The 25,766-nt window shown below is 51.7% G+C and overlaps 2 protein-coding genes across 6 annotated transcripts in view; one reads left to right on the top strand and one right to left on the bottom strand.

Annotated features, from left to right (window-relative positions):
* Nucleotides 1-13,382, top strand: part of NADSYN1 (NAD synthetase 1) — a 40,351-nt gene extending 26,969 nt beyond the window's left edge. For 2 of the 5 annotated variants that reach the window (XM_057552963.1, XM_057552961.1), the window contains 10 exons: nucleotides 332-467; nucleotides 1,182-1,288; nucleotides 2,191-2,295; nucleotides 2,788-2,919; nucleotides 3,394-3,463; nucleotides 4,017-4,145; nucleotides 4,771-4,947; nucleotides 6,145-8,192; nucleotides 8,492-8,676; nucleotides 10,333-13,382. In XM_057552963.1, coding sequence (XP_057408946.1) covers nucleotides 332-467; nucleotides 1,182-1,288; nucleotides 2,191-2,295; nucleotides 2,788-2,919; nucleotides 3,394-3,463; nucleotides 4,017-4,145; nucleotides 4,771-4,947; nucleotides 6,145-6,195 — 907 coding nt within the window. In that variant the 3' untranslated portion in view covers nucleotides 6,196-8,192; nucleotides 8,492-8,676; nucleotides 10,333-13,382. Of the gene's footprint in view, nucleotides 1-331; nucleotides 468-1,181; nucleotides 1,289-2,190; nucleotides 2,296-2,787; nucleotides 2,967-3,393; nucleotides 3,464-4,016; nucleotides 4,146-4,770; nucleotides 4,948-6,144; nucleotides 8,193-8,491; nucleotides 8,677-10,332 lie in introns of those variants that run through there. The other 3 variants (XM_057552960.1, XM_007171137.3, XM_057552964.1) reach the window with 3 other exon arrangements.
* On the bottom strand, nucleotides 10,258-25,401 carry LOC130708813 (mas-related G-protein coupled receptor member E-like). The gene is given in 5 exon segments (XM_057552460.1): nucleotides 10,258-10,663; nucleotides 10,665-10,970; nucleotides 11,086-11,271; nucleotides 25,107-25,157; nucleotides 25,340-25,401. Coding segments are annotated over 5 exon segments (1,011 nt in total).
* Nucleotides 25,402-25,766: the final 365 nt, after the last annotated feature.

Genomic DNA, 25,766 nt, shown 5'->3' with positions numbered 1-25,766 from the left:
CAACGTGGATGAACCTGGAAAACATCCTGAGTGAAAGAAGCCAGTCACAAAAGGACAGATATTGTGTGATTCCGTTTCTTTGAAATGTCCAAAATAGGCGGATCCACAGAGACAGAGAGTGGGTCACTTGTCCTCGGGGGCTGGAAGAGGAGGGGGTGGGGAGAGACCGCTCGTGGGCACAGGGTTTCCTTCTGGGCTGATGGAAAGTTCTGGAACTAGAGGTGACGTCGTCAGTGTACTCACTGCTGCTGAATGGGGCACTTGAAAATGGTAAATTCTGTGTTCTGTGTGTCTGTTTTACTGTCTGCACACCTTCCCTTTCTCTTCCCAGCCACCACATCGGTCTCAACATCGACCCAGCCGTGAAGGCCGTCATGGGCATCTTCAGCCTGGTGACGGGTAAAAGCCCTGTGTTTGCAGCTCACGGAGGAAGCAGCCGGGAGAGCCTGGCCCTGCAGAACGTACAGGTGTGCCTCCCAGATGGGGCCGTTGTCCCCACTCGGGGGCCGCAGGGAACCCGGGGGACAGCCGGCACCGGGGTCGGCAGCCTGCCTGAGAGACCCTGAGTGTGTGGCCTCGTGATGAGGATGGGGGTCTGCGTGTGTGTGCGTGCATGTGCGTGAGAGTGTGCGCATCAGCGTGAGGGTCTGTGAACGTGGGGGTGTGTGTGCAAGTGCGTGCATTTTCTGCATCTTTGGGGGGCGGCTCAGACGCAGCCCCACCTTCCAGGCAGCTGCAGGGGAGCTGGACCCTGCGTGGTCCGTGGAGGGAAAGAGGGGGCCTGGGCTACAGCTGCCTGGGTCTGTCCTGTCTCTCTGTCCCCTTTCTGCGGGTGCGGGTGGCCTTGCCCAGCAGTGCAGGGAGTGACAGGAGGGACCGCGGCCTCTCCCGCTGGCTTTGCAGCCCTGTCTCACTGCGGCCTTGGGCTTTGGTCCTTCCATCTGTGTGGCGGAGCGCAGGAGCCCACGGCGCGGGTGAGGGGACCACGGGCTCCCGGACCCTCTGGACGCTGGAAGCTCCGGCATCACTTAAACTTTCCCGTCCTCCTGAGGCTGCTGGGAGAGCCCCTGCCCCGGGCGGCGGGGAGGCGGTGTAGGCATGCATGTCCCCCACCCCCGGTGTAGGCATGCACGTCCCCCACCCCCGCCCCGCGCGGATGACGTTCCCCTCCTGCGGTCCAGGCGCGCGTGAGGATGGTCATTGCCTACCTCTTCGCTCAGCTGAGCCTCTGGTCCCGGGGCGCCCCCGGCAGACTTCTCGTGCTTGGATCTGCCAACGTGGATGAGAGGTGTGTGGCCCTTGCTCTGGATGAGTCCCCTGGTTGACCCACGGCCACTCCGGCCGGGTCTGTGTCTCCCACGCTCTGCCTTAGCTCCTGACGCACCTTTGAGAGCAGCCGAGGGGGGAAGAGGCACAGGGGTCAGGTGAAAACGGTCATCTCTTCTGGCCTGTAAATCCCGGCCCTTGCCCACAGACCGGACCCTGTTCCTACCGTCAGCCATCCGTTTAACGGGACAGGGAGTGATGTTACACCCACCTCGGGGTTGCTTGAAGGAGCCCCGCTCAGGGCGGCGCAGGTTTTAATCCCCCTTGTCTGGGACCCAGGGGGTCTTACACCCCGGCTTTGCACCCTCGTGGGAGCCTGGAGGGCTGAGTGGTTGGTGTTTCTCTTGAAAAGTGGGGAGAGGTCAGCCGTGTGAGTGCAGGTGGGACAAAGGCCAAACAGTACCCACAGCACAGGTCAGCAATGGCCTTGGAGGGGGGGAGCTTGGGATGCGGGTGGAGAGCTGCGGTCATCCAGTGGTCCAGCGAGAATATGGTAGTGGTGGTGGTGGGGTGGAGAGGGACGGACGCATCGAAGGGGTGAGTGTCGGGTTGAGGTGACAAGTGGGCACAAAGTCGGTGGCTTCAAGACGCAAATGAATTATCTTACAGTTCAGTAGCATAGGGGTTCAACACGGATCTCACTGGGCCAAAGTCAAGGTGGCACAGGGCCGGTTCCTTCTGGAGGCTCCAGGAGAGAAGCTGTTCCTCGCCTTTTCCAGCTCCTGGGGGCGCCTGCGTCCTTTGGCGTGTGGCCCCTTCCTCTGTCTGCAGAGCCAATGGTGCAGATTCTCTGTGCCTTTCCTGTGGCCACAGCTCCCACTGACTGACGCCCCCCTCCCGCCACTTCTCTCTTCCACGTTTAAGGACCCTTGTGATTGCATTTAGGGCCCACCCCATAATCCAGGGGAATCACCCATCCCAGGGTCCTCAGCCTCGTCTCATCTGCGGAGTTCCTTTCTCCCTGTATGTGTATGTATACAGGTTCCGGGCATTAGGATGTGGGCACTTTGGGGGCCACTCTGCCCACCACAGGAGGTGTCTAGCAGTGGGGAGGTGGCCCTGCTTCTGTCGGCTCGGCGTCCGTGTGCACTGAGGTCCTGCCCCTCCCTCTCAAGGACCTCCGCCCCTCAGCTCCCCGCTCCACTGGCCCCAGCCCTCCCCTCCCAGACGGGCCGCTTCCAGGCTGCTGCTCAGTCCCCAAGCTGCTTCCCGGCCCAGACGCCTCGTCTGGCTTGCTGGATACTCCTCCTCGGCTGTCCGTAGCCTCTGCCCCTTCCCCAGTCTGCCCCAGCACATCAGGCTTCTCCAAGACCCTTTATCTGCCAAGCTCTGGCCCCAAGGCCCTGGAAGAAGCGAGTCTTCGGATGCCCAGGGGCTGGATGGCCAGGCCCCCAGGTTCGTGGAGTCTGCAGCCCCTCGGGTCTGCTGCGTGGACACTGCGTGTTCTTTCTCCTGCTGCAGCCTCCTCGGCTACCTGACCAAGTACGACTGCTCCAGCGCAGACGTCAACCCCATAGGCGGGATCAGCAAGACGGACCTGAGAGCCTTCGTCCAGCTCTGCGTGGAGCGCTTCGAGCTTCCCGCCCTGCAGAGGTGCGTGTGCGCCCACGAGGCCCCAGCTGTGGCCCCTGAGCCATCGGGTATGCGTCTCAGCACAGCCCCGGGCCCCCCTCGCCCCCCTCAGCCACCTTCCGTAGCTCCCGTCTCCTGATGGAAAGAGTCCTGCCCTGCAGGGGCGCTTGGGGTCCCGGGACCAGGCCCCCCCTTCCTTCCCGTCGGTGCTGCCCTGGGGGTCCCGGGACCAGGCCCCCCCTTCCTTCCCGTCAGTGCTGCCCTGGGGGTCCCGGGACCAGGCCCCCCCTTCCTTCCCGTCGGTGCTGCCCTGGCTCTGGCCAGGTCAGGCAGCCGCTGCTTCCCTCTGTCCCTCACCACCCTTCTCCCGCCGTCGTAAGGCCGGGAGGTCTGTGTATGCCTCCGTCTTCGGGCTGAGCGCGCCTGGTGCTTTCATGGCTTCTGTTGAGTTAACACGCAGGTGTTGTCACTGACCTCTGTGTGTCTTGGCCACAGCATCCTGGTAGCGCCGGCCACTGCCGAGCTGGAGCCCTTGGCCCATGGACGGGTGTCCCAGACTGATGAGGTAACGGCGGTGGCTTTGTCACTGTGCTTCTTCCCCCGCCTCCCTGCTGCTGGGTTCCTTCCTGGCCTCCTTTCTGCCCCAACAAGCCATGCTCCATCGCTGGGTTCCCGGCCTGGGAGCCCCGGGCTCAGCGTCATCCATTGCTGGCCTTCAGTGTTCAATTCAGGTCCCTCGAGGTTGGGGCCGGGAGGGAGGTGATGAGGCGAGTGGGGCGGGGGCCTCGGTTCCATCTCCATGTAACTTCTTTCCTAGAGAACTGGGACACTGTGCTAGAATTTTAAAAAACTTGTATAGTTCAGTGGACGTGGATAAGCAACAATTTGTTACTTTGCTGGGTTTATTCCTTGGTAATTGTTCTGTGTGTCTTCCTATAAATATGGTAATCTGTTTATATCCTTTTGTATATCACTGATACTGAATTGAGTAGAAAAATAAATTGACAGTTTAAAAAAACAAAACAAAACAAAAAAAACAACTTCTCCAGCAGAAGTTTTAACCTGTCCTCCAGCGCTGACTTGCTGTCACTCATGAGACGCATCTCTTTTGTCCCCAGGAAGACATGGGAGTGACCTACGCGGAGCTGTCGGTCTATTGGAGGCTCCGGAAGATCGCCAAGATGGGGCCCTACAGCATGTTCTGCAGACTCCTCTACATGTGGAAGGACGTCTGCACCCCCAGACAGGTAAGCCATGTGCAGTGTCCTCAGGGGGTCGGCAGGTAAGGTCACCTGGTGGGTGGATTTGACCCACAGGAGCAGGTGGCCATGGTGTGACCTTAAAATGAGAACACTCGCTCTGTCTAAGGAGCTACGGCCCAGTTTCCGGCTCTCAGCAGCCCGGGCCTTCCTTCTGCCCTGGCTGAGTCCGTCTGAGTGGGGCTGGACCCCATCCTAACCAGCAAGCTCCTCCTCCCCTTTGGGGGGCAGAGGGCAGACTCTGAGGTTGGAATAGCGCTGCTTTTCTGCGAGTTGTCAGGCTCCTGAAGGCTGAAGCCCACGGGCGGAGTGGTTCCCGCAGAACCGCCTGGAAGCCTCATGAGATACATCTTCCCGGGACCCCTGACCAGGTCTCCTGATGCAGCTTCCGCGGTGCTGGAGTCAGGAGCCCGCGTCTTCAAAGCTCATCCCGCTTCCCCAGCCCGAGCAGTGGCACCGGTCCACGCCTGCCTTCGGGGGGTTCAAAGGCAGCCGCGTTGCCGGGGGCGGGTGCTGTCAGCTGGCACAGCCCAGGGTGGTGCTGCCGGGAACACCAGCCTGGGGTCCTTCCGGCTTTGCCAGCATCAGGCCCTGTGCGTCCCTCGCCTCCCAGGTGGCCGACAAAGTGAAGCGGTTTTTCTCGAAGTATTCCATGAATAGACACAAAATGACCACACTGACCCCCGCGTATCACGCCGAGAGCTACAGCCCAGACGACAACAGGTTCGATCTGCGGCCGTTTCTGTACAACACCCGCTGGCCTTGGCAGTTCCGCTGCATAGAAACTCAGGTAAATCAGGCAAAAATGGTTTTTCTCCCTGTTAAACGTCTGTTGAGGGAATATCAGCTCATTTCCATTGAGGACTGAGAAGCTTTTTAATATGTACGGTGGCATTTTTTAGCGTCCTTCTTTCTGCAAAGGTTTCAAGTAGGTTTCAAGTCAACCAGAGCATGAGCTATTTTTGGCTGTGCTGAGGATGCTAAAATTAGGGGCTACGACACTGTGTCAGCGTGGTACCAGTCACCGTGATTTCTACACTACTAGGCTATCCAACTGGCTTCACATCTTCTAAACCATCTGTTTTTCCTCTTTTCCCCTAATTACCTAATAGTAGAACCATCTTGCCTGAGAATTCAGGCTTCTTTTATACTAAAAGGGGAGGGACTACAGTCAAACATGTCCTGGCTCCAGAGGGGATGTGTTTTTTTCTTCCTCCCTGCAGCCATTCATAGGTGGGCCTGGACGGGACGTTTCCTGTGAGCTAAACAAAGGTATTTTAGCTTAATGTTCATGACCTGGGAGGCAGGGTTCCCAGAGATGGGCCATTATGTGTAATTTAAGCTTCTAGGCAACATCCCTTTAGTGATGAACTTGTAAAAGAATGAGCGCAGTGGCCAGCGCTAGCCGGCGGGGAGCGGGGAGCAGCCATGAGGAGACGATGGGCAAACTGAGATGGGACGCAAGCAACACCGCACGGCCGTGGCCGTGGCCCTCATGCAGGGGCCGTCAGGCGATGTCTGGAGACATTTTTGGTTGTCATACCTGGGGTGGGGGCTCTGCTGCCGCCTCTAGTGGGCAGAGTCCAGGGATGCCGCTAGAACGCCCCGTGGTGCACAGCACAGCCTTCTCCCCCCGCCAAGTATTCGTCAGCCGTGGGGCCTCGCTTCCACCAGTACACACTCAGCAGTGGGTTCCCTCACCTCAGGCCCGGGGCTCAGAGGGTGTGCAGAGACCCTCAAATGGAGAAGAACACATGTGGGTAAAGACGGAACTCACCTGGAGTCTTCTAGCCCAGCAGTGACCCCCGTGCCCGGGCCAAGGCACATCCTTCCGGACTCCGGATCCGCCCACATCTCATCACTGAAGATGCTGTCGGAGGACCTGCTTTTTCAGTCCCGTGACCGCGACCCTCTTTCGGGTGAATCGGTGCATTGTGACGGCCCAGCCGTTCAGGTCCTCGTGGTGACGCTGCATCCTCTCTTCTAGGTCCTCCAGCTGGAGAGAAGACAGCGTCAGGACCTGGACGGCGTGGACTGAGCCCGGGTCCTGCGCAGAGGGCTCCCCTCCCGCGAGGCTGCGCGTTGCACGTCTGCCTTGCTGGTGGCTGTGAGCGGGAACGGCTGGCGTGTCCACAAGCCCCGTCTGACCTGTTTCGAGGAGAGGGATCTTTTCAGTCTGGTTTCTTTTAAAAAGGCTGAAATACAAGAGGATGCGATTTTAAACCCTCTTCTTCTCTTTTTTTTAAATTAAAAAATTAATTTAAAAAAATTAATTTTTAAATTAATTTTTATTGGCGTATAGTTGATTTACAATGTTGTGTTAGTTTCTGCCGTACGGCAAAGTGAATCAGCTATACGTATACATATATCCGCTCTCTTTTAGATTCTTTTCCCATAGAGGGCATTACAGAGTCTGAGTAGCGTTCCCTGTGCTGTACAGCAGGTATTGGGATGCACATACACAAACTACTATATATAAACCCTCTTCTTGAAGCGAGCGCTTTCCCCAGCCCCTCTGGCCCTTGTGCAGCATCTCCTGAGTGTCACCTGAGCCGAAGGAGGATTTTCCAGGCAGGGATGGAGGAGGCCCTGGGGGGTGGAGGGTGGTTCTAGAATGACTGTCCCCACCCGTCACCCACCCTTGCAATCTTTGTAGTTTTGCAAAGCAGCCCTTTCTCCTTTTCTTCCTCTGTCCTTGTGTATGACTCTTCTCACTATAAACTGGCCCATTTCCCTGATTTCTGTTTCCTGGTCACCGTCATTGTCATTCCGAGGACCTAAACTTGCAGGGATGTAGATTTGCCTCCATCCTGTGCCACCAGGGAAGGCTTCACAGGCTCTCGGGGCAGGCTGTGCGGTCACCATTCCTGCCCCCCCCCCCCATGTGCTGCCCTAAAGAAAGACCCCCCTGGGGGGCCAGCTGCCTGCCGTCCTTGCCAGCCTCCCCCTCCCATTTCGGTCTCACCGTCCTGGGTCAGCACCCAGGTTAAGTGGGACGGTTCCAGTGTGGGCGGGAGGAGAGAGCTGGGCTCTGGTTGCGGACCTGGCGGAAGGTCCAGCCTTGGGCCCGAGCAACACAGCTCAGCCCCCATTCTGCTGGAACACCAGGAATTCCTAAGGATCCCCAGGAATATTTACAAACTGCATCAGCTTGGACTTTCTGCGTGTGTGTTACCAAAAGCCTTACCCAAGAAAAGAACCTGGTGAACAAGGAAAGGAATTTATTGATTGACGTGCTGAGCAGTCCGGGGGAGTAACAGCTTCAGGCCTGGCTGGACCCAGGGTTTGTGCCATGTCATTGGAACTTGTTTCTCTCTTCCCCTGACCCTGTCTCTGTGTGCTGGCTTCCTCTTGTGACTCCAGTCTTGCAGACTCCCAAGTTCAGATCCAGCAGGAGATTAGCACATGTGCCTTCCCCGTTTCTTCAGTACAGGCCCTGGATTAGCTCAGTTGGGTCACATGCCCATTTCTGAACCAGTTAGCTACTGCCCCGAGGTCCTCCAAAGACGACCACGGGGTGTTATCAGAATTAGGAAAAATAGATGGTGAGTTCTCCAAACAGGAACGGCCACTGCACACACCCTCAGGCCCTGGCCCGGGCCCAGGCTCTGGACAATGGCTCCTTGGATCTAAGTCCACGTTTCCTGGCAATGCTACTGCAGGCCCTGGGCCTGCAAAGCACATGCACAGAACGTTCCTCAACTTCCCACAGTGACAGCAACACCCAGGGACGTATTAATAAGACTCCAGGCTTGGGCAGAGGGAAGGGAACAAGGGCACACTGCCCTCTTTCCCTGAAGGCTGCCGCCATCTTTGTATCTCCCACCCCCGGAATCCAGAACCCCTCCCGCAGGCTCGGGGACAGAATAACCCCTTCTCCCTCACCCCACCGAGGGCCACTTTCCTGTGATGTAAAGTCACTCGACGTAAAGACAACCTTTTACACCACGATGCGAAGCCACGTCCTGCTTACCGTCTCCGACTCGTCTTCCAGAAGAGAGACTTGGCCGTGTGGAGCCCAATCCCAATGCTACGGTCCTAATGTTTGCATCCCCCCAGAATTCATATGGGAAATCCTAACCCCCCATGCAATGGTGTCAGGGGGTGTGGCCTCTGGGAGGTCATGAGGGCCTGAGGGTGGAGCCCCACGAATGGGATCGCTGTCCTTATAATAGAGGCCCCAGGCAGCCCCCGGCCCCTGTGCCACGTGAGGACCCAGCGAGAAGTCTCCGACCCAACCCAGAAGAGGCCCCTTCCCCGACCCTGCCCGCACCTGGTCTTGACTTCCAGCCTCCAGAGCTGTGAGCAGTGCCCTTTTGTTTATGTGTCACCAGGTCTGTGGCATCAATATTTTGTTACAGCATCCTTCACGTACGTACTGAGACCCCCGTGAAGGTGTTTCTCCTAAAACAAAGGAAAAGTTTACGCTTCAAGGAGAATTCAGTCCTTCACCTTCGGGAGAATCTGGAAAGAAAACAAAACAGCAGTAAAAGCTATTCTTCGAGCCGATGTGGCCCAGGTACGCTGATGAGTATTTCCCTAACCTGAGGACAGTTTTGGGGACGGCCGGCGAGTGGATGGGTGCATCCCGTGCGGGCAGCCCTCCCTGACCCTGTGGGTCTCATCCCAGCGTTTGGCCCTCGTGGGTGGTGACACGGATGAGCTCAGGAGGAGGTGGTCGTGGGTTCTGCAACCGAGGGGTGACAGCTCACACACTGCTGTCACCTTCTGGGATGGCTGTCACCCAGGGTGACGGCCAGGCCCCTCGGTGCAGGTGTCGGCACCCCACAGGTGTCCCCCGGGGGAACGTGCCCCTTGCTGACACCCTGGGGAGGAGACATCCTCCTGTCTGCCGCCCCCCTCCCCAGCCACGCATGCCCTCTTGAGGCCGCGGCTCCTGCACCACGTGTGCTGGGAGTGGGGTGGGGGGCTTCTGCTCCAGGGAAGGGAGATGGAGGGGGCGGGGACACTGAGGACGGCCAGTCGTGGGGTCAGTGGCAGGGTCCTGAACATTGTCCTGCAAGGGCCTCCTGCACTCAGGGACCCCAGGACCCGGGCCACTGGTCATCCAGGTATAGGGTAGGGTCCCCCATTTATAAGGTCGTGTCCCCCAGCTATAGGAAGTGTCCCCCCAGCTATAGGGTAGTGTCCCCCCAGTTAAAAGATAGTCACCAGAGCTTGGCTAATGAGGAGCTATGGGTTCCTGTCTGCAACTCCAGCTCGTCATGTGGGGTCCTGGCTCTTTTCTGAGACCCAAACATAGACAAGCCCGCCCACCCCAGCTCCTGGAGAGGGCAGTGAAGCCTCATGTCAAACCCAGAGCTAACTCGGAATCTCCTGGGGTTGCTCCTGAGAGCAAAGACTCACCAGCACCTTCCTCTCGGTTGGACGGTCGTACAAGCTTTGGCTGCAACATTTCACTCAACAATCAAAGCAGCCTGGGGGACCACACGGAGACCTGAGTGTCACTGCAGCATGAGCTACTGACGCAGCCGAACCCGCACCCAACTGGACGTTGCCCACCCCGCCCCCAGACAGCATTGGTCAACAAATCTTTATTTCGCTGGAATTCTAAAGACAAAAGGAGAGAGTTTTGAGAGAGATGATAGTACATCCCACGAGGTCAATCCATTAAAAGTCAAGGAAGAAAAAAAATAAAACACTGTATTCAGACCCTAGAACATGCTGGAAAAATGGGCGAAGACAAGGGTGGGTCATTTCCAAGGACCAGTCTACATCCGAAAGGAATTTAGCAGCGTTTGTTATCCAAAACTGAAAATGAGCAGAATTTTAACAGTAAGTCAGAGGTTAAAATCGACTTTCTGAGATTGGTGAGTGTGACTTAACAAACTTTCTGAAGGATAATTTAACAGGTTTCAAAAGGCTCAAATGTGTGCATTTGGTTTCATATACATACACACAAAAAATTCTGCTTCTGGCTATTTGTTCTCGTTTTTCACAAAGAGGAGACTGGGAAGGGAGCTATTTGGGGGTGCTGACTTGGGGAGCTCTGTCCCGCTGGCAGCGAGGCATGGTTACCACCAGGAGATGGTAGGGACCGTGCCCCAGGGACACGGATCCACTGGGAGCCCCCCATCCTTCAGAGGTCCACCCTCTCCACCTTGCCAGTCAGGGGCGCCTTCCCATCCTCACCATCCTCTGTTTCCTCACCCAGGGCCCTTTGGAGGACCACCTTGAGGGGCTCCCTCAGCCGCTGTGTCTGAAGGCCCCCAGTGAAGAAGTCAATAGCAAGGTTAGCGGTGCTGTTGGTGCAGGACAGGTGGATGCAGACATCGCTGAGAGTGTGATGTTTCATGTCAGCTACGAGGCAGCTGACGATGCAGAGGGGCAGCCCGAAGAGAACGAAGCCCAGGACCGACAGCAGAAGGACCAGGTAGAGCTTTCTGGGCCAGTGTTGCTGGGAGCTCGCCTGGGCTCGGAGGAGCAACAGCAGGCTGGACAAGCCCAGGATGGAGAACGGGAGGAGGACCCACACGGTGGTGGCGGTCGTCAGTGCGGGACCGAACTTTGTCCTTGGGATGAATAAACTGACCACAGGCATGACCTCTCAGTATATTAACCGAAAAGATCAGAATCCAGAGCAGGGCGCTCACGTTGCCTGACAGGTGCTTGGGGCAACGACACTGATACCAAATAGGGAAGAAGGAGGACAGACAGTGCTGGAAGCTGATGGCGGTCGTGATGCCCAGGCCAGTGAAGTAGAAGAAGAACCTCAGGACCATAAAGGTGTCATGCAGGTGAAAGGAATAGTGCAGGAAAAGCTTCAGGATTTGGCAGACAAGAGAATACAGTCTGGAAACAAAGGTTCATGAAATCCTCCACGGCCAGATTGAGGCTGTAGATGAAGAAGGCATTTTTCTTGGCGGACAGCTGGACAAACCAGATTACTATTCCATTTCCCACCAACCCACAAAGGGCCACAGCCACAGTGATGGACCGGAAGATCATGTGGTCAGTGTTCTCTGATCTTGGAGCCAGCGCTGTGGCGTCAATGCTGGAACGATTGCATGTCTTGCGGTACTGGGCCATGGTGAGGAGATCCAAGCTCAGCAAGACTCTGCTGGGTTCCTCTGATCCGTGATTCCCGGCACTCCTGGGGTGGGTGGGGGGAGTCAGAGACGGAAACACAGAACCTCAGGCAAGTAAGGTGGGCTCTTGCTCCTCCCCACTCTCCCTGTCTCTCTCTTCTCTCTCCTCCTCCTTCCCTCCTTGCCCGCCTTCTTCCCTCAGTTTGTCTCTTTCTCTTCCCCTTCCTTCTATTTCCCACCCCCAAGCCCGGCCACAAATGAACCAAGTCCAGGTCGTTACTGTGGTTCTTGTCTCTCCCTAGAGGATGAGATAAGAGCTCAGCTTCATCCTCTTGAGCTGGGCCCCTTGGGCATCAGTACAGCTCATTCATTCATCTCTGTACTCAACAAACTGATTTGCCGGATGTCCCCTCCAGCTTAGGCGCTGAGCAGAACACAGGGTGGGGAAAGTTGGGGAGACCTGGTTTCTGCCCCCAAGGAAACCAGGGGAATAACCACTTACAGGACGGTGCGACTGGAGCTCTAGTACTCAGGGGGGAGTTGACCCTTGAAGACATGGTAGACGTTACCAAGAAAGATGATACCCAATGCAGAGAAACCACTTGAAGAAGGTCCAGAGTCTTGTGGGAGCTTGTGCACTCAGGGTAGACCTCTTAGTATGGTTAGGACCTGAAGAGCAGTTTGGGATGCAGGGGAGAGGACGTCGATGATGTAAAGGTGGGTGGAGGCATCTGGTCTACCTCCTTACTTAGGTCCAGGTGGCAGCCCAGATGCACTGATATCTGTAGGGCGAGCTGTGCCTGAGTCCCTAGGATATCTCATCTACTCCATCTGCTTCAATACCATCCGGTGCTAATGACTCCGAAAAGCGGGTCAGCCGCCTGAAGGTGCTCTGTGGGCTCCTAGGGCTGTGGGTTCTCCTGTCTCAGTGGCTGTGGGACAGAAGGATGGCTCCTCTCAAAGACACCCACGTCCTAATCCCCAGAGTCTATGACGATTGAGGTAGGAGAGAGGGGATGAAGATGGCACATGGAATTAAGACTGCTAACCAGCTGAACTTAAAATAGGCAGATTATCCTGGGTCATTCAGGTGGGCCCCACATGTAATCACAAGGGTCCTTATAAAAAGGAGGCAGAGGAGGAGACTCAGAGAAGGAGGTGGGAAGCGGGAAGCAGGGGCGGGCTGATGTGATGCTTGGTTTTGAAGAGTACAGTAGAGGCCACCAGCCAAGGATGCAGGCCCCTCCAGAAGTTGAAAAATGACCGGGAAGCAGCTTCTCCCTTGAAGCCCTGGGAAGGAATATAGCCCTGTCCACACCTTGATTTTAGCCCAGTGAGACCCATTTTGGGTTTTGGACCTCCATAATTGTAAGGTCATAAATTTGCGGTGATTTGCTACAGCAGCCATAGGAAACTGTTACATAAGGTCGCTCGTTCCGTGGTTGGGCTCAGGTTCCGAGAGGTCCTTTCTGCCCTTTGGGTTTCACGCTTCTTCCCTTTCTCATCCCTTGTTGCCAGCTTCTCCTTATCTTTTACTCAGACCAATTCAGCTCTTCTCCTTTTCTCATCCCCTTGATGCTGACGTTTTCCAGGTCACGTTTCTCGGCATTCTGTTCTGTTGTAGTTAAACGACGCCCTTGAATCTGATCTCACCCATTCACATGGCATTCTGTGGACCACTCGGTTCCCAAACACACCTCTTCAGCCTCCGTCTCTCTTCAGCCCTGACTTGCTCATCAAACTGCCGACTAATAACACCACGTATAACACCACCCCCCAAACGTGTGCTCTCCACTGCGCTTCCTTATTCCTACAAATTACATTGCCACACAAAACCCAGTCCCCTAGATATGAAATGTGAAATCACTGGAGGGCATCAGGTGCACTCTGGGGTCAGGCTGTTTGGGTTGGATTCCTGCCCCTCCCACTAATTAACGAGTGCCTTTGTGTGATGTACTCGGTCTTTGTACTATATATAGTAGATGCACGCTACTGTATATAAAATAGATAAACAACAAGGACCTACTGTATAGCATAGGGAACTATATCCAGGGAACTAATTATCCAAGATTAATAATTATAGGTTATTAATCTTGTAATAACCTATAATGGAAAAGAATCTGAAAAAGAATATATATACATATGTATAACTGAATCACTTTGCTGTACACCAGAAACTAATGCAACATTGTAAATCAATGATATTTCAATAAAAGAAATTTAAAAAAAATTTTTCGTTTTTTAAAGCACATTTTGAGGAAGGAAGTGTGTAAAAGGTAAGTAATTCATTTTAACTTTTGTTGATTTGGGGTTGTTTGTGGAACACCCAGGTGAAGATGTCCAGACAGTCAGGATTTTGGAAGAGAGCTGTGGTCTGGAGGTGTGGATTTATCAAACATCATTGATGTAAGTGATAGCTAAAGCCACTGAAGAGGATGACATTGCAGGGAGGAAAGGGACGGGCTGGGGAAGATGTACCATCTATTTACATCCAATGCGTAGATGAAGAAGGACCATCAGAAGCACACAGAAAAGGAGAGGGTACAGAGGAAGAAAACAACAGAGTGTTGTCTGAGGAGCTAAGAGCAAGACTCAGAAGTAGCGGGGTGGGGGGGGACTTCCCTGGTGGTCCAGTGGTTAAGACTCTGTGCTTCCAATGCAGGGGTGCGGGTTCCATCCCTGGTCGGGGAACTAAGATCCCACACGCTGTGGGGCATGGTCAAAATAAAATAAAGTAACAGAAGCAGAGGGGGATCAGTAGTACAGTAGCAATTCCTTGGAAGTTTGAACTAATGAAATACATTAGTAGCATGGAGGATTTAGTGTACTTTAGAGTGTTTTAGATTGTAGATCCATAATACACTAGTAACAATATTCTAACGAAATGAAGGATAGATCACTATGAGATTGATGTCATCAAGAATAACTTTTACTTTGCTCACCAAAATATCCTGGGGCACTGTCTTCAGAAGGAACCTGCTCCCTGGGGCTGTGGTTAGCTGCTTTGATCTGAAGGATGGTCAGGACACCCAGGCCATCTTTGCTGTGGTAGGCTCGCCCTTGGTCCTAGGCTGCTTCTATAAGGAGCCCTGTGACTGCTGGCTTCGGTAGCTGTTCCATTGCAGACTTTCCTGGTTTAAGGTACTTGTCTCTCCACGCTGTGTAGTCCTAATGCAAAAATGGCATAAGTCTCTCCATAAAGTAATTGGATGAGAATGCTGGGGTGGGGTAGGGTAGGCAGGGAAGAGAGCAAACAAGAGGTGGCTAAAATGGGGGGAACCCCACTGGAGAATTTTCCAGAAAGGCATGACCTAGGCATCGATATTTCCCATCGAGACATCAGACTGATGCCCAGTGGGCAGGGAGACAGAGGTTGGATGAACTACAAAGCAATGGAGGGTCAAGGAAGACATGGTAGAAACAGTAGGCAAGAGGAACCTGAGAAGCCACAGATGCTCTGGGCTCCAGACCAGACACAAGCTTAACGCCCTGGGGGAAATGCTGTAAAGGAGTAGGAGGTGGACAACTCCATCTTACCTTTGATGCTGGTCCAGGCCAGGAAGTGGTCTGCGAGGGTAGGAAGGACCTTCTCTACATGTCTGATCATGGAGACATCCTTTCTGTCCTTGGACCACCGAGCCACCCTCAGGAGCTCCTGAGGAGAGTGGAGCTCTGAGTGTTATCAAGTTGGTTCAGGGTCCCTTGTTATTTCCTGTGTGGGTTCACTGGCCAATCGGAGTCCAAGCATCATCTCAGGAGAATATCTCAAGATCACGTGTGTGTCCTCTGCATTTCCTCTTGTGTTGCCTCATCCTCACATTCAGCTTCTGCCTCTATGTTCTCAGAATCACTCTCTTCCTGTGACTTTCTCTGAAACAAACCTCAATTGCACATTTGCAGTGCACTAGAACATACCTGTAACACCTGGCATCCATCATCTCGGTGATGTTTGAGACTTTGAACTAGCTGGTATATTTTGATGGCTAAGCATTATGCAAGGGTCATGCCTGGTAGAATGTCCCTCCAGGGCCATCCTATGCGGGATCTTCCCCCTCAGCTCACATCCTGACCTTCCCAGATGCTCTGTCCTTTCATCTCTTTCAAAGTCTCAACCTCTCATGTCTCCCCTGCATTCACCCACCACACAGACGTCCTAGACACCAGTCACTCCTGCTTCTAGATCAACACTTCCAGGGGGGCATCAGTGGGGATGGGTGGGAACCGCTGAATATATTCCACCTCAAGACCTGAGCCATGTTCTTTCCAGAAACCACGTCTAATTGTGGACAGGATGACCTCCAGCCCTTGGGGAGAGACAGCAGAATGGTGAGGATGGAGAGAGAGGATAGCTCTGGCCAAGCCCCCTGGAGAAGGTTAGAAATAAATGATGAAAGTCTCAAATCAGGGACTTCCCTGGTGGCGCAGTGGTTAAGAATCCGCCTGCCAATGCATGGGACACGGGTTCGAGCCCTGGTCTGGGAAGATCCCACATGCCGTGGAGCAACTGAGCCCCTGCGCCACAACTACTGAGCCTGCATGCCTAGAGCCCGTGCTCTGCAACAAGAGAAGCCACCGCAATGAGAAGCTCGCTCACCACAACGAAGAGTAGCCCCCGCTCGCCGCAACTGGAGAAAGCCCGTGCACAGCAACGAAGACCCAACGCAGCCAAAAATAAATAAATAATTAGTAAATAAATAAATTTATTTTTTAAAAAAAAGGAAGTCTCAAATCACACCCTCTGCTGTGGAGTCACCACGGTCCAGCTCAGGCCCCTAAGCTTCCCAGGGATAAACAGATCCAGAAATCGTTTATCACACCTTCCAAATTCCCACCAGAAGGATTTTTTCCCCGCTATGTTTAGTTTTACTTTCAGTTGCATGAGATACTTTTCCAGTGATGAGGAACTGGTGTGATCTTTTCAGGCTCATGCCTTCCAGGATCAATAATTAGAGAAACCCAATGAGAAAAGAGAAATGAATGCATGTTTTCCTCCTGGTCATAGGCAAGTACATTGATCATGTCTGCCCAAAATACAGTTTCATTTCCACTGCTTGGGGTCCTTGTGTCAACCAGCTCAAGCCTCTCCCTCAACTGGATACAGTAAATGAAAAAGGCACCCATGTCCCTTCCTTTCCAAATCTTTTAAAACTCTGTAACAGTGATTCTCAAACATTTTGATCTTAAGACCCCAAAAAGCATTTGTTTACGTCATTTATATCTGTTGATGTCTACCATCTTAAAATAAAACTGAAAAATTAATTTATTTCATAAAGTCATTTTAAAATAAAAATAATAAGCCCATGTCATTTTACCATGAGTAGTATATTTTTAATGAAAAATATAGATTTTTTTTAAATAAAAAAATCTCAGTGAGAAGAGTGGCATTGTTTTACATGTTATGCAAATCTTTTCATGGGAAGACAGTAGGAGTCTCATATCTGCTTCTGCATTCAATCTTTTGCATAATGTTATTTTGGTTGAAGTATATGAAGAAAATATGACCACACATAGATATGCTGTAGGAAAATGTAAGAGTAGTTTGATAGCCATTTCAGGACCCTTCTGTGAAATTCGAAATATGCTTCCTTGAAATTCTGCCAAAACTTAACAAGTGGTAGTTTCTTCAAGGTTAGCTGTAATGTGGAATCTGAAACCATATCAATAAACTTTTCATACTGTGTTATGTTAAAATCCATTGATCTAAGTTGCACTTTGATTGAAACTTTTACACATGTGATTTTGTAACATCAAGTATTAGTCATTTGGAAAATATTGGTTCACTGAGTTATGCAGATCTTTCAAATGTGGACACATTTAATTATATACCCTGTCTATCTATCTATCTATCTATTACATTTTTAATATCACCACGAATCTCATCAGAAAACTCTTTAATTATTGGGAAGCCATTACACTCAATGTAACAGATATATGTTTTTCAGGATTCTAATTTTTTCTTGAAAGCCCAAATGGTATCATTGGCAATAAAAACTTCCAGTTGTTTTCCTTGAAATGACTAGCTCACTTTGTTCATTTTGAGAAAATTTCTTCCAGATCTTCTAGTCTGAATAACCACAGTTGGTCAATCAATCATTCTTTCAAGTAAAAATGGTGATCAACAGAATAAAGAAGCTAGTTTAGTTCTCAGCTCAAACAATTGCAGTGGTATAGCCTGAGAAAACCATCATACTTTGATATATGGCAAAGGTGACATATATTTATAATATATATTTATAAATTTATTATATATTTAGATTATATATTTCCTATTTAGTCACATAAAATATTAAAAAGTCATGTACTCAAGAGTCTATATTTCATAAAATTAAGAGTTTTTACTGTTTCATCAAGGATCAAGGACATTCCTGGGTGAAGGTGTTTTTTTCAAAACTTGCTGTGAGGCCATGATGATGGGAAAGAATACAATAGTACTATTACACTTGTTACCACTGCCTTGATTTGAGCTAAGTCACCAGCTGTTTTACCACCATTGCTTTTGCATCCATCAGTGAAAATCTCAACAAAGTTGTTCCAAAAGAAACCATGAAACTATATTTTAAAAATTATTCAACATTTTGAACATTTCAGCACTTTTGTTTGTTGCCAAGCATTCATATAAGAGACCTTCTTCAATAATTAGTTGCTGTTGCTACCAGACAAATTCTAGAAGTTCAGAAATATCTGTAGATTTTTAAAAATATACGCGAAGAGAGTATTTTAACTCAGTTTTCATGTTGCAGCTAAATCTTTAAGCTAATGAGTTACTGTATCATTAGAAAGTGGGGAGCACCCGAATTCTTTTACTGACTTGTCTCCAGCTGGTATTCATCAATGTCAACTCTACAAGTCAAGTAAGCAGTTAAAGTAAGTGGTGTGGTTAGCAGAGTGGGAACAGAGATATCGTCAGTGTTTACAAACAAATGAGGAAATTTTAGGCAAAGTAAGCAGATTCTCACAACTACATAGGAGGGGAAACAGTACCCAAGTTTCTACAATATTTATCTAAAATGACCAGTTTTGAACAAAAAAAAAATTACAAGACATGCAAAAGAAATGTGAAAGTATAACCCATACATTGGGGGAAGAGAAAAGCAGGCAACAGAAACTGCCTGTCAGATTGCCCAGATATTGAATTTAACAGGCAAAGCCTTCAAAGTAACCACTATAAATATATTCAAAGAACTAATAGAAACCATACCTACAGAAGGAAAGAAAGGTGTGATGACAGTGTCTCATCAAATAGAGAAAAATCAATAAAGGAATAGAAATGAAACTATTATATACAGGATGGATAAACAACAAGGTCTTATTGTATAGCACAGGAAACTATTATTCAATATCCTGTGATAAACCATAATGGGAAAGAATATGAAAAACAGTATATATGTATAACTGAGTCACTTTGCTGTATAGTAGACATTAACACAACATTGTAAATCAACTATACTTCAATAAAATTAAAGAAAAAGAGAGAGACAGAATGATTTTTAAAAAGAACCAAATAGAAATTCTGGAGTTGAAAATACAATAACTGAAATGAAAAATTCACTACAGGGACCCGACAAGAGATTTGAACTGTCACAAGAAGGATTTAGCAAACTTTAAGACAGATTGACAGCAAATATATAATCCAAAGAAAAAAGGGGGAAAGAATGAACAAAAACGAAGAGTCTCAGAAGAATGTGGGACATCATTAAACACATCAAAATATGCATAATGGGAGTGCCAGAGAGGAGAGAGAGAGAGAGAGAAAAGAGCAGAAAAAAATATTCAAAGAAATAAAGACTGAAAACTTCTAAAATATATAAAAACACTTACATAACCAAGAAGTTCAATGAACTCCAAGGAACTCTTATCCTTATTTTAGGGGTGATAAAATAGAGGCACAGGATGATTAAGGCTTCTCAGTCAAGCAAGTATAGAGTCAGGGTCTCCCCAAGGTGGTCTGAATCTAGGGCTAGAGGTCCTAATAACCATGCTTTGCAGCTTCAGTGATATGTTTCCCTCCAAATTCAGCTGAGCATGTTTTTCATGTGATTCCTGCAGACCATGAAAGTGCAGTGATTTTATAATCATGTGAAAATAAATGCAACTAGTTCTTACCTGTTGACCCCGATAATCTCAGAGGTGTAAGGACTATAATGTACACTTTTGTGAGCATTGGTTTTTTTTATCTTTAACAAACTAAAACAAACCAAATTATACAACATATAAACTTAAACACACATCATTTACTGTAAATACAGTATACTGAATAAAAGTGTTTATAATAATTGTATGGATGGCTAAATATTAATATCCCCTACCAGAGACTGTTAAGAGTTTGAGACATTTACATATGCAAAGTTTTAAAACTTTTAGATGGTTAAAAATGGTGGAATCCATGTCACGGAACAACTAAGCCTGAGCGCCACAACTACTGAGCCTGTGCTCTAGAGCCTGTGAGCCACAACTACTGAAGCCCGCACGCTTAGAGCCCGTGCTCTGCAACAAGAGAAGCCACCTCAATAAGAAGCCCGTGCACCACAACGAAGAGTGGCCCCTGCTCGCTGCAACTAGAGAAAGCCCGCGTGCAGCAACAAAGACCCAAGGCAGCCATAAATAAATAAATAAATAATTTTTTTTAAAAAAAGACAAGGTCTTGGGAGGGTTACTTCAGACATACCCTCCCTCCACATAAGTCCCAGCCCCATTTCCTACCTGGAATCTAGAATCCCAATCAGCAGTGAGGGGGCTGATATGTGAGGAGCAGGGACACACATGTGCCTGGGCCAAAAGAACGTCATATCCAGTTGGGCAGAGGGAGGCAATACCACGTGGCTGCTGAGCACATGGGCTCAAGCTCCAGCCTCCCCTCTACCAGCTGGATGAGCTTGGTGTTACATAAGCGAATCGAAGATGCCCTCTGTATACTAGCCTCACGTTCTTTACTTCTTCACTGCAGCCCAGGACCCATTAGCTACAAGCCCACCAGCACCAAACTCAGTTTTACACAACAAATTGTTTTTTTTTAATTGAAGTACAGCTGATTTACAATGTTGTGTTAATTTCTGCTGTACAGCAAAGTGATTCAGTTATACATATACATTCTTTATTTTAATAGTCTTTTCCATTTTGGTTTATCATAGGATATTGAATATAGTTCTCTGTGCTATACGGTAAGACCTTGCTGTTTATCCATTCTATATATAAAAGCTTACATCTGTTAACCCCAACCTCCCACCCCATCCCTCCTCCAACCCCCTCCCCCTTGGCAACCAACAGTCTGTTCCCTATGTTTGTGATTCTGTTTCTGTTTCACAGATAAGTTCATTTGTGTTATATTGTAGATTCCACATTAAGTGATATCATAGGGTATTTGTCTTTCTCTTTCTGACTTACTTCCCTTAGAGCACAAATAAGCAGATTTTAAGCCAGTTAGAACCTGCCTGTATATCCAAAACTGCACCCATCATCTTCAAGCCATAGAGAAGACAGACATCCAGCTATGAAAGACCTCAAGCCACAGCTCCCTGTGGTGCTCTCCAACCCAGAGGCTCCTGCCATACTGCTGAGTGATGTCACCTGGACCCACAAGCCCTCTGCAATTCCCCTCTACCCCAGCAGCTCCCCTGCTCTCATCGCCCTCCAGGTGGTGCCCCTGTGCTGTAGCTTCTGGAAGGCCTTGTGCTGTGGGGGACTTCCCCAGTGAAACTTGGCAGAGTGCACTCTGGTAAAGCTCACTGCGCACCACTGCCAGCTCATGGCCATATCGTTCTTCTTGCTCAGCCCCCAAGTCCCTCAAACCTGACACCTTGGTCAGGTCACCTAACACCTCTGACTCTGCGTCCTCATCTTACAAATGAAGGCACTTGTAGGCCCACTGGGAGGATCAAATGGCTTCAACATCAATCACCTGAAGCACCCCTGGCACGTCTGAGTCTCTAATGCAGGACAGAGCATCAGTGAAGGACACCTCCTTGGCCTCTCCCCACCCATATCCTCTTCCCATCCACCCTTTCCTTTTTGTTGTCTCATCCTTCCTTGCACCAGAAGTGATTCACAGGCCACAGTGACCATGCCTTTGACTAAGGCCTCCACATGTGGTATTCTGGAAAAATCATGTACTCTGGGTCAAGGTGGACAAGGGTCCCCACTTAGGTATGTTATTTATTTCTTATGAAGGAAACAAGCATCAAGAGTAGCCTCTTCTGCAGCAGGAAAACGAGGATGGCCTCGTGGAAATCACAAGAGAACAAGGTTTCAAGATGGCAGGCATGCTCATCTGTACTAGTTGTCTAGACACGGGGAAGAAGGGGAGACGAAATGCTATCTTCCCTTTAGGCACCCGTGAGCACTTTTACTCTCCTCCACTAACTTTCTTCCATGTGGGAAGCCTCTTTCTGGGGCACATGTGTGGCCCTGGGGCCCTTGCAGAATCTGGGCTTAGTTTCGTTCTTGTTCTCGAAGTTGGTCTACTGCCACCTAAAGGCCAAATCAGGAACTGCTGCCTGGCTGCTTTTCTGCCAAGAGGTTCTCAAGCCTTTCCCTTAACACCCTTCTCTAAACAGCCGGCCCCGAGTGGGACTTCTTAGAACCCACACAGCACGGACCCTCACCCCACCCCACACCTGTTCACAGAATTCTCCATCTACCTCTCCCACGTGCTTACTGGTGCTTGAATTTTTCCTAAACGTGAAATATAGAGTAAAATACCAGAGACAGAGGAGCAGCTGACGAGGGGAAACATTCCAGAGGATATAAGAGAATTCTGGAGACCTGGCCAACTGCGACAGCCACAGCCAACATCACAAGCCGTCAGATCATCCTTTCTCCTGGTCCTACAGCTCGGCGCCCCACAGCCCTACACGTCCGCTCTGACGTGGACCAAACCCTGGATGTCTCCTCACTCTCAGCCGACACCCCCCAGAACCAGGGGTCAGCCCCAAGCAGAATAACTAGCCCCCTGGAAGATAAGCTGGGGCCACCCCTTTCTTCCTTGTCTGGGATGCCCTCCAAGGGGCTCCAAACATCCAGGGCGAGGGCTTCACTGCTCTCTGCCCAGTGCTGGCAGCCCCTTCCCATGCCCTCCGCCTCCCCCGTGGGGTTGCTCTGGCCGCAGAGGTTGTGCTGAGCTGTGAGAAGCACGTGCCTACTCTTTGCCTGCGGTGAACATGCCCCTGCCGTGGGTGTGATTAGGAAATTGGCCAGGCCAGCCTGGGCAGCCTCTGCTGGGGTCTGTTGTGAGGACAGTGGCCTCTTGATCACTCCTGAGGCCACCAGGTGCCCAGCGCTGTGCTGATGAACAGATCGAACCACGTGAAATTGCCGCCTCTGTAGATCAAAAACCACTGTGGGGCTTCCCTGGTGGCGCAGTGGTTGAGAATCCGCCTGCTAATGCAGGGGACACGGGTTCGAGCCCTGGTCTGGGAAGATCCCACATGCTGCGGAGCAACTGGGCCCGTGAGCCACAACTACTGAGCCTGCGCGTCTGGAGCCTGTGCTCCGCAACAAGAGAGGCCGCGATAGTGAGAGCCCCTTGCACCGCGATGAAGAGTGGCCCCCGCTTGCCGCAACTAGAGAAAGCCCTAGCACAGAAATGAAGACCCAACATAGCAATCAATCAATCAATAAATCAATAAATCTTTAAAAAAAAAAAAAAACCACTGTGTACCAGTAGCTTCTTGTGGTCCAGCCTGTACCTTGTTACTACTTGAGGCCGCCAGCAGCCAGTCTTTTACAGCCACACAGACCGCCCCCCGCAACCACGTGCTTCCTCCCGGCTCCCAGAGGACAGACAGACCTGGCCTGGTTAACTGTTACTGCCAAGCTGTCCACCAGCTGAAGGTTTTAGCATGACTGATTTATTCTTTTAAGATGTTGAATTTTCCAAAGTCTCCCGATACCAGACTCCTGGACAGGAACACGTTGGCATGGACGGGGAGGGGGGCCATCGCTGCCTGCAGGTTTGTGACCCCGGCTCAGCCGGCTTTGCAGGACAGCACTGGGAGGGGTAACCTGCAGAGCTGGGGTGGCGAGAACCCCATCAAGGGCCAGACCTGGCCACGTGGTGAGCTGGGCGGGGCCTGTCCTCGCTGAGGCCGTGCTGTGATCCTCCCACTACGGAGTTCTCCCCCTGCCTCACCCGCAGGCTCCCAGCGCCCAGGTGGCCCCTGCCCAGCAGTCCCCCACAGGGGCCACCAGATGGCGCTGCTTCCTCACCAAACGCACCCAAAAGTGTGCCGGCCAAAGCAGGGTCACTGCAGAGCCGGGCGCCAGCTGGGCCCTCCCCTGCCCCTTTCAGCCCTGTCGCCCGGAACGGGGGTCCTGGACACCTGCTGCCTGCAGGGTGCTCTTGCCCCCAACCCCCATCTCCAGCTTCCCCTCCTCCCAGGAATCCTTTGCTCACCCAACACCCCCACCCATCCGTGCCCACTCCTTGCAGACCCTGCCCAGCCAGCGTTTGCACCACCCTCCTCCCACACCCCAGGGCTTCCCTTGGGAAGGAAGGACGGGAGGGAGGGAGGGAACTGAAGCCATTCCTTTTAGCTTTCAAAGAACAAATCATTTTATGTGTTTCTGATTTTTTTTTTATAAATTTATTTATTTTTATTTTTGGCTGAGTTGGGTCTTCGTTGCTGCACGCGGGGTTTCTCTAGCTGTGGCGAGCGGGGGCTACTCTTCGTTGCGGTGCACGGGCTTCTCACTGCGGTGGCTTCTGTTGCTGCAGAGCACGGGCTGTAGGCGCACAGGCTTCAATAGATGTGGCACGTGGGCTCAGTAGTTGTGGCTCGCGGGCTCTAGAGCGCAGGCTCAGTAGTTGTGGCGCACGGGCTTAGTTGCTCCACGGCATGTGGGATCTTCCCGGACCAGGGCTCAAACCCGTGTCCCCTGCATTGGCAGGCGAATTCTTAACCACTACGCCACCAGGGAAGCCCTCTGATGATTTTTTTAAATGACAGTTCATAGTCATTGTTAAGACTTTCAAGGCCTACAGAAAATATTGAAAAGATAAATCACCAAAACTCTTTGGACCTAGAGGGAGACATTTTGGGCATAGAACCCTCCAGCTGTGTTTATTTTTCTAATAGAGACCCAGAGAAATTTCAATTTTTACCAAAACGAAAACATTCTATATATGCTACGTGAAACCTGTTACAATAAAGCATTTTATAACTCCAGGAGAATTGTTTTAAAAAGTCCTTTTTTCACTAGAAAACGTGTGTGTTGCTCATTATAGGAACTTCAGAGAACATTAAGAAATGGAAAGAAGAAAGACTTACCTGTAGCCCCCCAACCCGGAGACACCTCTGCAGGTTGTCCATCCTTCCCTGGGAGGGACAAGGCTCTGGCCAGTCCTGGCCGCCCTGCCTGCTCTCCCCAGACTGCCCTTAGGACTGGAGGCTTCCAGCCCAGGGAGGCCAGGGCTCTGGCAGCCTAAAGGCCATCCCGCTCGGCAGGTTCAGGAAGGGGGGTGAGGACCCCAGCCTTGGCTTTGGGGGGTAGGGTGCGGAGGGGCCATCCATGCGTGGGACCACTTCCTGCTGGACCCCAAGGAGGGGCGTGGCCTCCTTCCTGGAACGCCTGGGAATGGGATGAGGGTGGGGGCAGCTTCAGAGGGGCCCCAGCATCAGCCCCACCCTCCCAGCCCCAGGAAATCGCTGTGAGGCCCCCCTGAGGGGCCATCCATCTGTGTGCTGCCACTGGGGACAGACGGTCAGCTGGCAGTGTCTGGGGCGCGTGATAAACAGCCCAGTCTAGACAGATGGGGAGTGCGGGACCTCTGGTCCCGGAACCCGCCGCTGGGGCGAACGGGCACCAGCCTGGGCCCAAAGAGCCAGCGTGTTCCCAGTCCTGGAGAAGTGACGGCCACCTGGAGGGACGGGGCTGTCGCAGGGCTGGGCTCCCATCCCGCTGGCACCTCTCCAGCTTGGTGACCTCCAGCGAGTCACCTGAGGGCGGGGAGCCGCGTCTGCAAAGGGAGAGGGAACAGCATCTCCTTCCCGGGATGCAGAGGTGGGATGCAGGCAGCCAGGCCGGCAGAGGGCGGACAGTGCTGGGGCCCGTCCCGACCCTCAAGGCCAACCGCGTTGCTTCCCCCGTCTCCGCCGCCGGCTCTGGGCAGCACTCCGGCTGGCCCCAGCCCACCCTCACCTCCGCACACCCCCTGCGCTGCCAGCCGGCGTCACTGCTCCTGGCACGTCCTGCTCGGCCATCAGGACCCGTCCTTGGGTCGGTCTGTTCTGTGACACCAGGAGCTTCTTGGCAGCGGCGCCCTGCCCTCCGCTCCTCTGGCGCTCACCTGCCCTGGCTGAGCACCCAAGGGGACCCCCTTGCCCAGAGCGGCCTCCCACCCACCACGCACTGCATTTCCTGCGCTCGCGTTGGCACCCCTGTTAGTGTCCGTGTGTCTCACTGGAAGGTGGGCTCCTGGGGGGAGCTGTCTCCCTGGGTCGAGAACCGGAGGCCCGGGCAAAAGGGCCTGACAGGTATTTGTGGGATGGATGGACCGGTGGTTGGGTGAACGGGTGATGGCGTGAACGATGGGGTCAAGTGAATCAAGGGTATGGCCGAAATGGAA

The sequence above is a fragment of the Balaenoptera acutorostrata genome, chromosome 9 (assembly GCF_949987535.1).
Source record: "Balaenoptera acutorostrata chromosome 9, mBalAcu1.1, whole genome shotgun sequence".
Taxonomy (NCBI): Eukaryota; Metazoa; Chordata; class Mammalia; order Artiodactyla; family Balaenopteridae; genus Balaenoptera; species Balaenoptera acutorostrata.
The sequence above is the reverse complement of the archived record's forward strand: the minus strand, read 5'-3'. Positions and strand labels throughout refer to the sequence as shown.